This window comes from Phycodurus eques, chromosome 14 (genome assembly GCF_024500275.1).
Source record: "Phycodurus eques isolate BA_2022a chromosome 14, UOR_Pequ_1.1, whole genome shotgun sequence".
NCBI classification, from domain to species: Eukaryota; Metazoa; Chordata; class Actinopteri; order Syngnathiformes; family Syngnathidae; genus Phycodurus; species Phycodurus eques.
The window spans coordinates 22,839,857-22,856,175 of NC_084538.1; the positions used below are offsets into that span (position 1 = coordinate 22,839,857).

At 43.9% G+C, this 16,319-nt stretch overlaps 1 protein-coding gene across 1 annotated transcript; it reads left to right on the forward strand.

The window, feature by feature from the left end:
• Positions 1-2,485: 2,485 nt before the first annotated feature.
• Positions 2,486-15,810, forward strand: rdh14a (retinol dehydrogenase 14a). The gene is made up of 2 exons (XM_061696963.1): positions 2,486-2,812; positions 14,522-15,810. Exons 1-2 carry the CDS (start codon positions 2,570-2,572, stop codon positions 15,137-15,139), a joined length of 861 nt encoding a protein of 286 aa, XP_061552947.1. The 5' UTR covers positions 2,486-2,569; the 3' UTR covers positions 15,140-15,810.
• Positions 15,811-16,319: the final 509 nt, after the last annotated feature.

The following is a 16,319-nucleotide window of genomic DNA, read 5'->3' on the forward strand; positions in this document are numbered from 1 at the left end:
TCAACAATGCCATAAAATGGACAAAGGATATAGTGTAGTTAATGTTTATCTCCTATTTGTCATAACTTGGAAATTGCACCATAGTGTCTTTTTTCTGTTTAACGTGTTCAAAACTGTGTGGCCAAATGTCAGCCATCTAACATTCGATTTTAACTGATTTGTCTTTGATGGAAAACATCAAAGTCCAAAAAATGGACAATGCATGAATAAGTTCATTCATGTAAACCCCCTAAATTTTTAAACAATGCTGTCTGTATCGATATGTGCTGTGTGCTGTTTCTACCCTAGGTGTCAGGAAAGCTTATAAGGAGGTAGGAAAGCTTATAGAGCATGGCGTTCAATGCCTGGATGACGTTATATTAAAAAAAAAAAAAATGGAAAGATGACGTGATGTTCTTAACTTCCTACGATACACTGTCCTTTCCTATGTTCAAAAGGAAACATCTTTTTATCTGTTTCTGACAAGATGAAGCATTCCACAAAGGTTAAGGAAATGTGGTATAAAGGTTAAAATAGCCATAGAGGCCCTGTGTCACATGCTCAAAAACGAAGGCGCTGATTGGCCGAAGAGGAGAGCTGTGTAGCGCCGATCTATTGTTATTCCTAACGTACCTGGATGCCTGTCACAGCTAATCTGAAACTGAATTTGTCGAATTGAATGTGAACAATACAATGCAAATTATATTTTTCAAATTCATTTTTGTAATGCACTTTTTAAAGTTTAGCCATTCAAATTCAAATATAAGTTATTCAAATTCAGTTCCTGGTGGCACATATTTTAGCCCATACACACCAGCCAGGTAGGCAAAGTGGGTGTATCAGAAGCCATTACCAAAGAATCTGCATACCTTGAAAGCCAGGTGCATAAAATACAAATTTATGCACCAATGGGAGAATATGGCCTGCAGAGAATAATTTTCGTCCACCTTTTGCCTGCAACCTGCGATTGCTTGTATTTGGTACCTGCAGTTCATGGTGTGCACACTCAGTGTGTACCTGTAGCACATTGAGCCAATAGCACACAGCTACATCTCAGCTAAGAGCAAAAAGTCCCATGCTACTTAGCTAGCTATTCAACCAGAAATGCATTGTGAAGGTCCTGGTTGTCACATAAAGATGAAGAGGTTTATAGAGTGAACTTCATGCATGAGCTGAGCTCATTCACATACGACTATTGTTAAGGACTCTTTGAACTGTGTTAAGGACTCTTTAAACTGCAGTGTTCTTTGTTTTGTTGTTTAGAGCTATCTTGTGGCCGTTGTTTGTTAAAATCACTCCTAACCGTTGAAATTCTCTCATATCCTGTTGGGAGAGGAAGGTCTCATAATGCAGAAAATAGAATGACATGCATAGCTGATTGAATGGTTTTCTGAGTGGATTTTCATCTTTCTCAATCCTCTTCTATGCATGTCAATACGTAATTGTCCGTAAGTATATGTCCTTACTTTATGTATTTGCCTACTCTTTTTAGAATTCTATAGCTATATTTTGTGTTACTTTGTTTAACAGTTTCACACTGTTGTTTTGTAAAGCTTCCAAAACAAGTCCCCGCTTCAACTGGATTTATGAAACATAGTGTTTAGCTGAATCGGTATAACCTACCGCTGGGGAAACCAGAACAACAATCATTAGTGGATAATAATGCAGGTGGATGCACAGGTTTACATATTTTACCTTCTGCCGTCTAAGGGAAGATAATTTAATCGTTCTGCCTGTCACTAACGACGCTGGCATAGCTAGATGAACAAAGATATATTTACAATTATTAAGTAATAATCTAAACAATATGGGATGGTCTCCAGCACGCCCGCGACCATAGTGAGGATAAGCGCTACGTAAAATGGATGGATGAATAATAATAATAAAAATAATGCTGTAATTATACTCTCTGTGTTTTTGTACTGTATTAAAAATAAACAGATCGAAATAACACAAAAAATCTAGCATTTGCCAAACACATTTACACAATATTGTATTTTTCGTGAAATCTGTCTAAAATGTATCAGTCACTGTTGCTACGTTCGCTCACATTCTGTGCATCTCCTGGCGGCTTAGCCCCCCTCCGGTCCATCAAGCTGAGTGACCCCCCCTACCCTCGTTCAACCTATATTGTGCTCCTTAGGGCAGAAAGGAGTTTGTGTTTATATTTACAAAAGTGTTCTGAACCCCTTCGTGATATATCTGTTTTAGATTAATGACAGGTGTCATGTTTTATTTATCCAACTATTTATATTTTAATTTGTCAAAATGGAAATTGCATTTTGTATTTGTTGTTGTCTTGAATGAAAATTACATTTTGTTTCGAATACTGCAGTATTCACGCATGTGACCTGATAGAGCTCAATAAACTGAATTTTGAATCATGATTTGTATTTGTTGGAGGTTTGCATTAGAGCCGTTGGACTGGACAATATTCGGAAGCAATGACAACCCAAATTTACGAGCTAACTGAAAGGCAACTACCGAAGCTTTGAATTGTGGGGAATGGAGTACAGTGCTGGTTGTGTGTTGCTAGTACTGGCGTTTGATTCTTGTCATCAAGAGTTGAGGGTGCTACTGTTATGTCAGAATGATGAGTGGAACGACTGTGATAGTGACCGGCGCTAACAGCGGCATAGGAAGAGCCACAACAGCGGGCATTGTGAAGCTCGGCGGCCGGGTTATAATGGCCTGCAGAGACGTCAACAGTGCGGAAGAGGCAGCACGGGAGATCCGACAAGAGACGGATGCAGACAGCAAACTGTTAGTTGTCAAAGAACTGGATCTCGCCTCAATTTCATCTATACGCACGTTCTGCCAGGGCATAATGAAGGTACATTGTAATTTTAATGTATTTATCATAGCTTTTAGGAAGGTCGCTATACTGCGTTGCTACGGAAGACTATGTCCGTTTTTAGATGAACTAACACAATGTGCATATTTTGGCTCGTAAGCATTTGTCAAATTAATAACGTTAAATGTAAGAGCAGCGTGGGCAGTTCAGAGGCTCGTGTGTAAGGTATGCAAGTTCTTGCGAAGGTTTTCTCCGGGATCAGGCTTACTTCCACATTCCCAAAACATTTGGGTTCATTGAAGAGTCTAAATCAGGGACATAATTTTTTCTGTCGAGGGCCACATGTTACGGTTTCCCTCAGAGGGCCGTAATGACTGTGAAACCATGTACAGGTAAATGGTTAATCGCCTCATCACTATTTATAAGTGGATGGATAACTAGTTTTGAAAGCAGAAGTTTACAAAAAATGCTAATAATATCTCAACTATGTTATTTATTATATATGAGAATTTGAAAATTTGGGACAGATTTGAGTAAGAATCATGGACTTTGATGCACATGATATGCTTTTGTAGGCCACATATAAATGATGTGCCACAAAGGGCTGCCACGATTAGTCACGACAACGTCGACAATCCAAATCGTTGACAATTCATTGAAGTCAGCATTATCGTTATTTGCATTCAAACTTTGTAAACTTAGTTTCTCTCTTCATTCCTCCTGCTTGCTCGTTTGTTCGTGTGTAGCCTTGACACACATGCGCAGTAGTTGTTATCCGATGACGTCCCCGGACGAACCACCGTCCACCACCAGCTGGCGTTAAAGAAAATGACTGTTCATTCACACGGAAGAAATGACGGGAGACACAGGCCAAGCATCAACGGATGACATCTTTGACAAGAAATGCCCGAAACTTTGGCGGTGTGGCTGTTATTGGAAACAGTGGCATCTGCGAGCACACGCTCAGTGCAAGACTTTACAATCCCAGACCTGTGCGAGGGCTAACCTCACGAAAACAACAAACTGTATCGCAAAATACATATACCAGTAAGCACGGTTGAAAACAAGAGATTAAAGGGGACACTTAACTTAAAGGGGACATATTTTCCAAACAAACGTTTTCTAGTTGGGATGTAATATTGTCTCTATGGTGCCTCAGTAAACGTGAAATATTAATTGAAATCATTCACACATTCCTGAGTTCCAGGCGTTTTTCTGCAGAGAAGCCTGAAATCAGGTCATTTGAATTTCTCAAGGTTATCAACGTCACCAGCGAAGCTCTCCGCCTACCTCTCTGCTCCCGAGCCAGTGCTGTCAACATAACAAACACGTGTTCTCTCACAAGTGGGTCTTCCACATGGAGGCAAACAATCAGAAGAAAGGGGGCGATCTTAGCCAAATGTGGACGAAGTGGATACAAAACTGGGTCAAACAGACGTAGCTTTCAGAGGGTCCTTTTCTGTACATGTATGACAAAACCAAGTTTGTTTTTTTAAAATGAAATGGACACTTTTATACAAATCCATGTTAGAGAGAAACTCTATGGCTGTCTAAATAGTCATAATACGGGACCTTTGAAGTAATGGACCCTCTTTACCAATTCCCTGGACGTAAATTACAATTGTAAAACTTGAAAGCTTTTGCATGGTCAAATTATACATGTTTATAAGGTGATACGTTTCATTTGTCTGACACAGTTGTGTAATGTTCCATGTCATGTTCAACTTGACCTTAAAAAAATTAAGTTTAAGAGTAACAAGGAATATTTAAGATTTGAAATTTTAAAAAATACACATTTGTTTTTTATGGTAATATTGATATCGACAGATATGAAAAAAATTATCGTGATTTGTTTTTCTTTTTTCCCCATATTGCTAGCCGTGAAATAAATCGTAACGTCCTAATTTTGTAACCGACTTTAATGAGGGTGACCTTTTTTTCTCCATAGAAAAATTGCTATTCATACAGAACAGTTTAAAAAAAATTAGCCCAAAAAAATCTGGACTATGAAAGGTTATTCCCAGTTCACTTGTTGTGATTGCACATGATTGAGGATCGTTTTTTGGTTCTATTTTAAAGTGCACTAAGCATTCATAGCTAAGAATGTTAAAGGCCAAATTATTGCCATAATTTTTATTTCCACTATCATATGTTGTATATGAAAATGCATATGTATATATATATATATATATCGTACGATGCTGAACAACTACAGCGTCGTATTCAGGAATGAGAGTTAGAAAGCTGTCCCTCAGGTCTGAAAATGAACAAAAGCAAAACGAAGGTCATGTTCAATCGTTACTGTCAACAAAAAGATATCAAAATGGAGGACTATGTCCTAGACGCTGTCGACAACTACTTCTATTTAAGCCAACTTGTAACAATGGATGGAAATACAAGCACTGAAGTTGAACGCCGCATAAAGCTTGCCTGGCAGGCTTATGGAAGGCTTAGTGTTCTATTCATGAACAATCTTCCCATTTGCTTGAAAAGAAAAGTATTCGATCAATGTATTTTACCAGTCCTCACTTACGGTAGTGAAACTTGGACTATGAATGCCAAAGTTATACAAAGACTATGAACATCGAACGCCAAATGTTGAAAATAAGCATTCGCGACAAGAAAGATACAGTTGGATAAGACAGCAGATCCGAGTTACCGACGTCATTCAAAAAATAAAAAGCCTTAAATGAAAATGGGCTGGCCACATTGCCCGAAGAGCTGACAAAAGGTGGATCACAGAAACTATCAATTGGATACCACTGTACACAAAGCGACCACGGCGAAGACCTAAAAGTAGATGGATAGATGAAATCATTAAACACACCGGAATACACTGGCAACAAATTGCAAAATGTCATAGTAGTTGGAAACGTGAAGAAGAGGCCTTCATCCCGCAGTGGATAGATAATGGCTGATGATATTGACAGTGGGTACGGAAAGTATTCAGACTCCCTTAATTTCTTCACTCTTTGTTGTATTGCAGCCATTTGCTAAAATAATTTAAGTTAATTTTTTTCCTCAATGTACACACAGCACCCCATATTGACAGAAAAAAAAAATAATTGTTGAAATTTTTATAAATTTATTAAAAAAGAAAAACGGAAATATCACACAGCCATAAGGATTCAGACCCTTTGCAGTGACACTCATATATTTAACTCCGGTGCTGTCCATTTCTTCTGCTCATCCTTGAGATGGTTCCGCACCTTCATTGGAGTCCAGCTGTGTTTGAATATACTGATTGGACTTGATTAGAAAACCCACACACCTGTCTATATAAGACCTTACAGCTCACAGTGCATCTCATAGCAAATGAGAATCAGGAGGTCAAAGGAACTGCCTGAAGAGCTCAGAGAAAGAATTGTGGCAAGGCACAGATCTGGCCAAGGTTACAAAAAGAATTCTGCTGCACTAAAGGTTCCTAAGAGCACAGTGGCCTCCATAATTCTTAAATGGAAGACGTTTGGGATGACCAGAACCCTTCCTAGAGCTGGCCGTCTGGCCAAACTGAGCAATTGGGGGAGAAGAGCCTTGGTGAGAGAGGTAAAGAAGAAGACAAAGATCGCTGTGGCTGAGCTCCAGAGATGCAGTCGGGAGATGGGAGAAAGTTCTAGAAAGTCAACCATCACTGCAGCCCTCCACCAGTCAGGGCTTTATGGCAGAGTGGGTCGACGGAAGCCTGTCCTCAGTGCAAGACACATGTAAGCCTGCATGTAGTTTGCTAAAAAACACCTGACGGACTCCAAGGTGGTGAGAAATAAGCTTCTCTGATCTGATGAGACCAAGATAGAAATTTTTGGCCTTAATTCTAAGCGGTATGTGTGGAGAAACCAGGCACTGCTCATACCTGTCCAATACAGTCCCAATAGTGAAGCATGGGGGTGGCAGCATCATGCTGTGGGAGTGTTTTTCACCCATAGGGACGGGATGACTGGATGCAATCGAAGAAAAGATGAATGTGGCCAAGTACAGGGAAATCCTGGACGAAAACCTTCTCCATAGTGCTCAGGACCTCAGACTGGGGCGAAGGTTCACCTTCTAACAAGACAATGACCCTAAGCACACAGCTAAATTAACGATGGAGTGGCTTCAGAACAACTCCGTGACTGTTCTTGAATGGCCCAGCCAGCCAGAGCCCTGACTTAAACCCAATTAATCATCTCTGGAGAGACCTGAAAATAGTTCACCTCGATACACCTGGCGTAAATGTAGCACAGCATTTCAGAAAAAGAACATCATACCAACAGTCAAACATGGTGGTGGTAGTGTGATGTTCTTGGGCTGTTTTGCCCATTCAGGACCTGGACTACTTGCTGGAACCATGAATTCTGCTCTATTACAGAAAATCCTGAAGGATAATGTTCAACCATCACTTTTTGACCTCAAGCTGAAGCGCACTTGGGTTCTGCAGCAGGATAACAATCCAAAACACACCAGCATGTCAACTTCTGAATGGCTTAAAAAAACAAAATTAAGGTTTTGGAGTGGCCTCGTCATAGTCCAAACTGGAATCTAATTGAAATGCTGTGGCATGACCTTAAAAAGGACGTTAATGCACGAAAAACCTCAGTTTTTGCCGAATTCAAACAATTGTGCATGGAAGAGTGGGCCAAAATATCTCCACAGAGACGTGCAAGACGTATTGTCCATTATAGAAAACGCTTGCTTTAATTTGTTGCGGTTGAGGATGGCCCAACCAGTTATTAGGTTTAGGGGGCCATTGCTCTTTCACACAGGGCCAGGAAACTTTGAAGTTTTTTTTTCCTTAATAAATGAAATTACAATTTAAAAACAACATTTTAATTTTACTCTGGTTGTATTTGACAATTATTTACATTTGTTTAATGATGTTAAACATTAAAGTGGGGAAACTATGCAAAAATATAAGAATTTGAGAAGGGATCCAATACTTTTTCGCAGTACTGTATATTACTCAGAACATAGAGTGCATCTATTATCAAACTGACTTACTCAGTTGTGTGATCACTTAATTTACATAACACATATTTACTTCGATTTCATTCTTCAACAACTTGCTAATCAGAATCATCTTTATTTGCCGAGTATGTCAAAAACTATTTGTCTCAGGTAGATGGAGCTGCTCTAGTACAACAGCCAGTCAATTGACAGAGAATACTTTTTAGTCATAAAAACATAAAAACACAGTCACTGACCAGTCACTGATACTTCTCAAGCACATGAGTGGCCAGTATTGGCCAACAACAGATATGCAAGTAGTGCAGAGTGGCGAGATTACTACAGTGAGTGCATGAATAATGTATAATAGGCTACAATCTCAAGACAAAATTGTCAGCCTGTTACAATGGAATTGTAAGCTAACTGTTTAAGATGTTAAAAGCAAAATGGAATAAGCTGTTGGAATGTCTGTTGGTTTTAGTTTGCATTGTTCGAAAGCGCCTACCTGAGGGAAGGAGCTGGAAGAGGTAGTGACCAGGATGTGGAGGGTCCAAGAGGATTTTGCATGCTCTTGTCTTAGTTCTGGCAGCGTGTAAGTCCTCAAGGGTGATTAGGGGGGAACCGACAATTTTTTCAGCAGTTTTTGATTGTGCAGTCGGAGTTTGTCCTTTTTTATGATAGCACTAAACCAGACTGATTGATGAACAGGACTGATTCGATGATCGCTATGTAGAACTGCCTCAACAGCTCCTGTGGCAGACCGTGCTTCCTCAGAAGCCGCAGGAAGTGCATTCTCTGCTGGGCCCTTTAGAGGATGGAGTTGATGTTGGTCTCCCACTTCAGGTCCTGAGAGACTGTAATTCCCAGGAACCTGAAGGTCTCGACGGTTGACACCCGGCAGTAGGACAGCGTAAGGGGCAGCTGCGGCGAAGGATGCTTCCTTAAGTCCACAATCATCTCTACAGCCTTGAATGTGTTCAGCTCCAGGTTGTGTCTGCCGCAGCACAGCTCCAGCCGCTCCACTTCCAGTCGATACGCACTCGTCACCGTCGTCTTTGATGAGGCCGATGACTGTGGTGTCATCTGCAAACTTCAGGAGTTTGACAGCCGGGTGTGTTGAGGTGCAGGCGTTCGTGTAGAGCGAGAAGAGCAGCGGAGAGAAGACGCATGCTTGAGGCGCCCCGGCTCTGGTGGTGCGTGCAGATGAGGTGGTGTCCCCCAGCCTCACCTGCTGTGTCCTGCCCGTCAAGAAGCTATAAATCCACTGGCAGATGGCAGACGAGACGCTGAGCTGGAGAAGCCCGGTGGTGGATGAGATTTGCCCGGAGTTCCTAAAGGCTCTGGATGTTGTGGGGCTGTCCTGGTTGACACGCTTCTGCAACATCGCATGGACATCTGGGACAGTGCCTCTGGATTGGCAGACTGGGGTGTGGTGGTCCCACATTTTAAAAAGGGGGACCGGAGGGTGTGTTCCAACTACAGGGGGATCACACTCCTTAGCCTTCCTGGTAAGGTCTATTCAGGGATGCTGGAGAGGAGGGTCCGTCGGGAAGTCAAACCTCAGATTCAGGAGGAGCAGTGTGGTTTTCGTCCTGGCCGTGGAACCAGTTGACCAACTCTACACCCTCGGCAGAGTCCTCGAGGGTGCATGGGAGTTCGCCCAACCAGTCTACATGTGTTTTGTGGACTTGGAGAAGGCGTTCGACCATGTCTGTGAGTTCTGTGGGGGGTGCTTCGGGAGTATGGGGTGCTGGACCCCCTGATACGGGCGGTTCGGTCCCTGTACGACCAGTGTCAGAGTTTGTGCCACATGGCCAGCAGTAAGTCGCCAAGGCTGCCCTTTGTCACCGATTCTTGGGGTCTTGTTCACGAGTGAGGGAAGAATGGAACGGGAGTTCGACAGGCGGATTGGTGCAGCGTCTGCAGTGATGCAGACTTTGTATCGTTCCATTGTGGTGAAGAAAGGCGAAGCTCTCAAATTACCAGTCGATCTACGTTCCTACCCTCGCCTATGATCACAACCTGTGGGTCGTGACCAAAAGGACAAGATCCCGGATACAAGCGACCGAAATTAGTTTCCTACGCAGGGTATCCGGGCTCTCCCTTAGCGATAAGGGGAGAAGTTCGGTCATCCGGGAGTGGCTCAGAGTAGAGGCACTGCTCCTCCACATTGAGAGGAGCCAGATGAGGTGGCTCGGGCATCTGATTAGGATGCCTCCCGGACGCCTCCCTGGTGAGGTGTTCCGGGCACGTCCCATTGGGAGGAGACCCCGGGGACAACCCAGGACACGCTGGAGAGACGATGTCTCGGCTGGCCTGGGAACGCCTCAGGATTTCCTCGGAAGAGCTGGAGGAACTGGCTAGGGAGAGGGAAGTCTAGGCTTCCCTGCTGAGGCTGCTGCCCCCGCAACCTGACCTCGGCTAAGCAGAGGAAAATTAATGAATGAATGTTCAGCGAGTGTTGGCATGTGTGAGCTTGAGGAGGAATGTAAACAGCCACGAGTATAAAAGATGTGAACTCACGTGGTGAGTAGAATGGCTTACAGTTCAGAAACAGCGACTCCAAGTCCGGGGTGGAGTGTGTGCTGAGCTCCGTGTCGTTAGTACAACATTTTTCGTTGCTATAGAAGCACACCCCGCCACCTTTTGATTTACCCGATACCTCTGTGACGCGGTCTGCCCGGTGAATTTGGCAGGCGCCATACGGGGGCGCGTCTACAGAGCCATCTCTCCGTGAAGCACAGGGCGGCGGAACATCCGAAGTCTTTACTGGTCTTTGTGAGAAGATGACGCTCGTCCATTTTGTGGGTAGGGAGCGTAGCTTCGCAAGGTGAATCGACGGACGCACCATTCGAAATCCTCCCCTACGGAGGTTCACCGGGATTCTGGCGCGCTTCTCCCTTTGTCGCCTTCGCCTCCATGCTCCGTACACACCGGCTGCCCCACCGGTGAGTAACTCGGAGAAAAAAAACTGAGCTGATTTGCGAAAGTTGGTTAAAGAAAGTCCGGAGTAGACTCCCTAATGTTTAGCAAGTCTTCCCTTGTGTAAGTGAGTTACCTAATGTCTACAAAAAACAACAAAAACAGAATACTAGAGAGCATGTAACCAAGGCGACCACAAGGTTAGGCGCCATCATGGACGTCTGAATTTTAACCATCTACTCCTTCCACACTCTTGAGGGTATAGGCCCCATCAAATTAAAATCTTCTTTTCCTTTTGGCTTGTGCCTTTTAGGGGTCGCGACAGCGCATCATCCTTTTCCATGTAAGCCTATCTCCTGCATCCTCCTCTCGAACACCAACTGCCCTCATGTCTTCCCTCACAACATCCATCAACCTTGTCTTTGGTCTTCCTCTAGCTCTCTTGCCTGGCAGCTCCATCCTCATCATCCTTCTACCAATATACTCACTATTTCTCCTCTGGATGTGTCCAAACCATCGAAGTCTACTCTCTCTAACTTTGTCTCCAAAACATCGAACCTTGGCTGTACCTCTGATGTGCTCATTTCTAATTTTATCCAACCTGGTCACTCCGAGAGCGAACCTCAACATCTTCATTTACTCCAGCTCTGCTTCCTGTTGTCTCTTCAGTGCCACTGTCTCTAATCCATACATCATGGCTGGCCTCACCACTGTTTTATAAACTTTGCCCTTCAGCCTAGCAGAGACTCTTCTGTCACATAACACACCTGACACCTTCCTCCACCCGTTCCAACCTGCTTGGACCCGTTTCTTCACTTCCTGACCACACTCACCATTGCTCTGGACGGTTGACCCCAAGTATTTAAAGTCCTCCACCCTTGCTATCTCTTCTCCCTGTAGCCTCACTCTTCCCCCACCACCCCTCTCATTCATGCACATATATTCTGTCTTACTTTGGCTAATTTTCATTTTCTAATAATCTTTCCAGTGCATGCCTCCTTCTTTCTAACTGTTCCACCACCTGCTCCCTGCTTTCACTGCAGATCACAATGTCATCTGCAAAGATCATGGTCCACGGGGATTCGAGTCAAACCTCATCTGTCAGCCCATCCATCACCACTGCAAACAGGAAGGGGCTCAGGGCTGATTCCTGATGCAGTCCCACCTCCACCTTAAATTCGTCTGTCACACCTACAGCACACCTCACCGCTGTTCTGCTGCCCTTGTACATGTCCTGTATTATTCTAACATACTTCTCTGCCACTCCAGACTTCTGCATGCAGCACCACAGTTCCTCTCTGGGTACTCTGTCATTGGCTTTCTCTAGATCCACAAAGACACAATGTAGCTCCTTCTGACCTTCTCTGTTCTTTTCCATCAACATCCTCAAGGCAAATAATGCATCTGTGATACTCTTTCTAGCCATGAAACCTTACTGTTACTCGCAAATACTCCTGTCCTGAGTCTAGCCTCCACTACTCTTTCCCATAACTTCATTGTGTGGCTCATCAACTTTATTCCTCTATAGTTCCTACAGCCTGTCACATCACCCTTGTTCTTAAAAATGGGCACCAGCACACTTTTCCTCCATTCCTCAGGCATCTTCTCACGCGCTTGAATTCTATTGAACAAGCTGGTCAAAAACTCCACAGCCGCCTCTCCTCGATGCTTCCATACCTGGAATGTCATCAGGACCAACTGCCTTTCCATTTTTCATCCTCTTTTATGCCTTTCTAACTACCCCCTAACTAATCATTGCCTCTTCCTGGTTCACCACACTTGCCTCTTCTACTCTCCCTTCTCTCTCATTTTCTTCATTCATCAACTCCTCAAAGTATTCTTTCCATCTAGCTAGCACACTACTGGCACCAGTCAACGTATTTCCATCTCTATCCTTTATCACCCTAACCTGCTGCACATCCTTCCCATCTCTATCCGTCTGTCTGGCCAGCCTGTGTAGATCCTTTTCTCCTTCTTTAGTGTCCAACCTGCCATACGTCATCATATGCCTCTTGTTTGTCCTTTGCCCTGTGTCGCATCTCAATATATTCCTTTCGCCTCTCCTCGGTCCTCTCAGTGTCACACTTCTTCTTAGCTAACCTTTTTCCTTGTATGATTTCCTTTACTGTGAGGTTCCGCCACCAAGTCTCCTTCTCTCCTTTCCTGCCAAAAGATGCACCAAGTCCTCTCCTGCCTGCCTCTCTGATCACCTTGGCTGCAGTGGTCCAGTCTTCTGGAAGCTCCTCCTGTTCACCGAGAGACTGTCTCACCTCTTCCCGAAAAGCTGCACAACACTCGTCCTGTCTCAGCTTCCACCACATAGTTCTCTGCTCTGGCTTTGTCTTCCTCATCTTCCTCCTCACCACCAGAGTCATCTTCACACCACCATTCTATGCTGTCTGGACACACTCTCCCCTACCACAACCTTACAGTCGTTAACCTCCTTCAGATTACATCGTCTGCACAAGCTGTAATCCACCTTCGTGCTTCTACCTCCGCTCTTGTAGGTCACCCTATGTTCCTGCCTCTTCTGGATAAAAGTGTTCACTACAGCCATTTGCATCCTTTTTGCAAAGTCTACCACCATCTGTCCCTCCAAGTTCCTTTCCTGGATGCCGTACTTACCCATCACTTCTTCATCACCCATATTTCGGGGGGGGGGGGCGTTCCTCCCAATCACACTCTTCCAGGTCTCACTGTCATTGCCCACGTGAGCATTGAAGTCCCCCAGCAGAACGATGGAGTCCCCAGAGGAAGCGCTCTCCAGCACCCCCTCCAAGGACTCCAAAAAGGGTGGGTACTCTGAACTGCTGTTTGGTGCATAGGCACAAACAACAGTCAGGACCTGTCCCCCCCACCTGAAGGCGGAGGGAGGCTACCCTCTCGTCCACCGGGGTGAACCCCAACGTACAGGTGCCGAGCCGAGCAATAAGTATACCCACACCTGCTCGGCGCCTCTCACCGTGGGAAACTCCAGAGTGGAAGAGAGTCCTGCCCCTCTCGAGAGGACTGGTTCCAGAGCCCAAGCTGTGCGTGGAGGAGAGTCTGACTATATCTAGTCGGAACTTCTCGACCTCACACACCAGCTCGGGCTCCTTCCCTGCCAGAGAGGTGACATCCCTAGAGCCAGCTTCTGTCGCCGGGTATCGGATCGCCAAGGTCCCCGCCTTCGGCCACCGCCCAGCTCGCACTGCACTCGACCCCTATGGTCCCTTCCCACAGGTGGTGAGCCCATGGGAAGGGGGACCCATGTTACCCTTTCGGGCTGTTCCCGGCTGGGCCCCATAGGTGTAGGCCCGGCCACCAGGCGCTGGCCTTCGAGCCCCACCTCCAGGCCTGGCTCCAGAGGGGGGCCCTGGTGATCCGCGTCCGGGCAAGGGAAACTTGAATCCATTAATTGTAGTTGTCATAGGGTTTTTTGGAGCCATGCTTTGTCTGGTCCCTCACCTAGGACCTGTTTGCCATGGGTGACCCTGCCAGGAGCATAAAGCCCCAGACAACTTTACTCCTACGATCATTGGGACACACAAACCCCTCCACCACGATAAGGTGATGGCTCAAGGAGGGGTAAAATCAACTTGTTAGTGAAATATGGTCGTGACCCATACCTTTCTTTGTCTTTTAGATCACTGATTGACAGTAACTTAGGGTGGTCTGTATACTCTCATAACATTAATGAAACTATTGCTGGAGAATCATTTTCAGTGCAATAAATTCAAAGTGTTTGTTCAAATAGTGTGGTCTATGACAGTTAGACAGTTTTTAAAACAGGTAGGTATGATTTAACATAAACAGCCAAACAGTACATGTAGATTGCAGCCCTGCAGTCTTTTACAGTACTTCCCGTTTTATTATGTTATTATGTATTTTTGTGCTTCATAAAATATTCTCTCTTTTGCGGGACAGGAAGAGCCTCGGTTAGATGTGCTGATAAATAATGCAGGGGTCTACCAGTGTCCTTACACCAAAACTGAGGACGGCTTTGAGCTGCAGTTTGGGGTCAACCATTTGGGCCATTTCCTGCTCACCCACCTGTTGCTGGACCTCATGAAACGATCTGCACCCAGCCGTATAGTTGTGGTCTCCTCCAAACTCTACAAACATGGTCACATCAACTTCGACGACTTGAACAGTGAACGGAACTATGACAAGGCGTTTGCCTACAGTTGCAGCAAACTAGCCAACTTGCTATTCACCTGTGAGCTGGCCCAGCGACTGGAGGGGAGTGGGGTGACTGTAAATGCTCTTTCTCCTGGTATCGTGAGGACTAATCTGGGACGGCATGTCCATGTCCCAGTGGTAGCCAAACCCTTATTCAACCTGCTGTCCTGGGGCTTATTTAAGAGCCCTGAACAAGGAGCTCAAACGTCACTATATTTAGCCTGCAGCCCAGATGTACAGGATGTCCAAGGAAAGTTCTTTTCAGACTGTCAGCCTCAGGTTCTTCTTGACAAGGCCACGAACTGCGAAGTTGCCAGCAAATTGTGGGACATAAGTGAAGTCTTGGTTGGAATTCTTAAATGATTAGATGTGTGCCTTCATACAGGATGTGCAAATATTTACAAATTCTTCCAATACAAATATTATTTTTTTTTCTTATTACTTCTTCCCTTAATTAATAAAATATAGTTTTTCCGAAAATGTAGTTCATTGAATGATCGATGACTGCAATCGTCGCATTTGACTCACCCTTTGTTGAAAAGACATTGTATGCGATGACATAAACTGATATATATTTATATTTTTGGTCTACATTGTTCTCACAGTGGAAATAAAAAGTCTACACACCCATGTTCAAATCCCAGGTTTTTGTGATGTAAAAAAATTTGCTCAAGATAAATCATTTCAAAACTTTTTGTACCATTAATGTTGACCAATAGCTTGTGGTACTCAACTGAATTTTATAAAATCTTGATGAAAATTAATGAAGAAATAACTGAAATAATGTTAGTTGCACAAGTGTTCACACACTCATAACTGGGATCTAGCTGTTCAGAATTAACCAATCACTTTCACCTTCAATAAATGGGCGTCAACACACACCTGCCACTATTTGAAATGCCTCTGATTAACCCCAAATAAATTTCTGGTGTTCTCGTAAGCTATTCCTAACATTTATTTTTTGCTTTCTACCAGAAGCCTGGAGGTTTTTCTGCCTAATATTTCAAACTGTTTATAATTCCTCTCACCTTGTGTCACGCCCCAGTTCCATCTGAGAAAAAAAAAAACGGCACCAAAGCATGATGCTGTCACCACCATGCTTCACTGTAGGTATAGTGTTCTTTTGGTGAAGAGCATTTTTGTGTTTGCGCCGAACATATCTTTTGGAATTCTGGCCAAAAGTTCAACATTGGTTTCATCAGACCATAACATAACATGTGTCTTGTCTTCTGTCTTGTCTGTAATAATAAACGCAAAAATGTGTATATATCATGTTATACTGAATACATATATAATTATTTGTATATTTATGATCAGTTATAATGAACACAAATATATGTGCATGTACAGCATATGTGTTGTCCATCTATGCATCCATTTTCCATACCTGCCAACTACTCCGGTTTTGCCAAAAACAAGTACGGTTTGAAGTAACCCATTCTGGGCTGCAAAAATAAGATTTTTTTTATCCCCCCAAAAAAATAGTAATACTAATTAATTCTAAAATTCCAAATCCTTAAAAGTTTGTTTATTCATGCGAAAG

Excerpts from the sequence above, each read along its gene's own strand:
- rdh14a (XM_061696963.1), top strand. The coding sequence starts at position 2,570 with ATGATGAGTGGAACGACTGTGATAGTGACCGGCGCTAACAGCGGCATA. Across the intron at positions 2,813-14,521 it reads TCTGCCAGGGCATAATGAAG|GAAGAGCCTCGGTTAGATGT; the intron begins GTACATTGTAAT and ends TTTGCGGGACAG.